Raw genomic sequence first — 1185 nt, forward strand, 5'->3', positions numbered from 1 at the left:
ATAAGCTTATAACACCCTCGCCCGAATGGAGATTGAGTACGAACGATAGCATCCAAACGTGCAAAACAAAACTCAAAGCACCCAAAGCAAACATCAAACAGACTCTAAAACATAAAAATCGACTCAAAATACAAAAATAAAAGAAAACAAATAAAAACATATACAAACTCTACACTCGGCATTACCCGAAGTCCTATCCCTATCAATCAGTCAACCTAGGGATGTCGAGGCGAAACACGTCCTCCTCAACCGAGTCAATCGGCCCACCAATATAATGCTTCAACCTATGGCCGTTCACCTTCCACAAGCTCCCATCAACATCCTGAAGTTCAATCGCACCATGTGGGAACACCTCCTTGACCGTATACGGTCCTACCCATCTCGATCTAAGTTTACCTGGAAATAACTTCAGACGGGAATTATAAACCAACACTCGATCCCCACACTTAAACTCTTTCACCTTCTTCAACTTCCGATCGTGCAACGCTTTCGTACGCTCTTTATAACTCCAAGATCTCGCATATGCCTCATCTCTTAGGTCCTCAACCTCATGAATTTGGAGATACCGGTTTTTCGCAGCTTGGGTCAGGTCAAGATTAACGGATCTGAACGCCCAATACGCTCTATGCTCTAACTCAACCGGCAGATGACACGCTTTCCCGTAAACCATCCTAAAGGGTGTGGTCCCAATAGGCGTTTTAAAAGCTGTGCGGAAAGCCCAAAGCGCATCATCTAACTTATCAGACCAGTCCTTGCGGTTTTTGCCGACAGTTTTCTCCAAAATACGCTTAACGCCTCGGTTTGCGTTCTCCACTTGCCCGCTCGTCTGTGGGTAATAGGCGGTGGACAACCGATGGGTGACCCCATACCCTGCCAACGTCTTCTTCATCTGGGCATCGCAAAAGTGTATGCCCATATCACTGATCAAGGCCTTGGGAGTACCAAACCGACAGAACAACCTCTTCAAGAATCCCACTACAACTCGGGCGTCATTAGTGGGAAAGGCTTGACATCAACCCACTTGGAAACGTAGTCGATAGCCATGAGAATGTATCGGTTCCCTCGAGAAGAAGGGAACGAACCCATGAAATCAATGCCCCAAACATCGAAAACCTCACAAACCTGAATAGGGTTTTGGGGCATCTCATTACGGGATGAGATGTTACCAGTGCGCGTCTGACAAAC

The 1185-nt window shown here is 46.5% G+C and overlaps 1 protein-coding gene across 1 annotated transcript; it reads right to left on the reverse strand.

Annotated features, from left to right (window-relative positions):
* Positions 1-202: 202 nt before the first annotated feature.
* Positions 203-889, reverse strand: LOC143547819 (uncharacterized). The gene has a single exon (XM_077039145.1). It carries the CDS (start codon positions 887-889, stop codon positions 203-205), a length of 687 nt encoding a protein of 228 aa, XP_076895260.1.
* Positions 890-1185: the final 296 nt, after the last annotated feature.

Source organism: Bidens hawaiensis, unplaced genomic scaffold, assembly GCF_021521415.1.
Source record: "Bidens hawaiensis isolate Kalapana, Puna unplaced genomic scaffold, B.hawaiensis_p1.1 tig00000905_1, whole genome shotgun sequence".
Taxonomy (NCBI): domain Eukaryota; kingdom Viridiplantae; phylum Streptophyta; class Magnoliopsida; order Asterales; family Asteraceae; genus Bidens; species Bidens hawaiensis.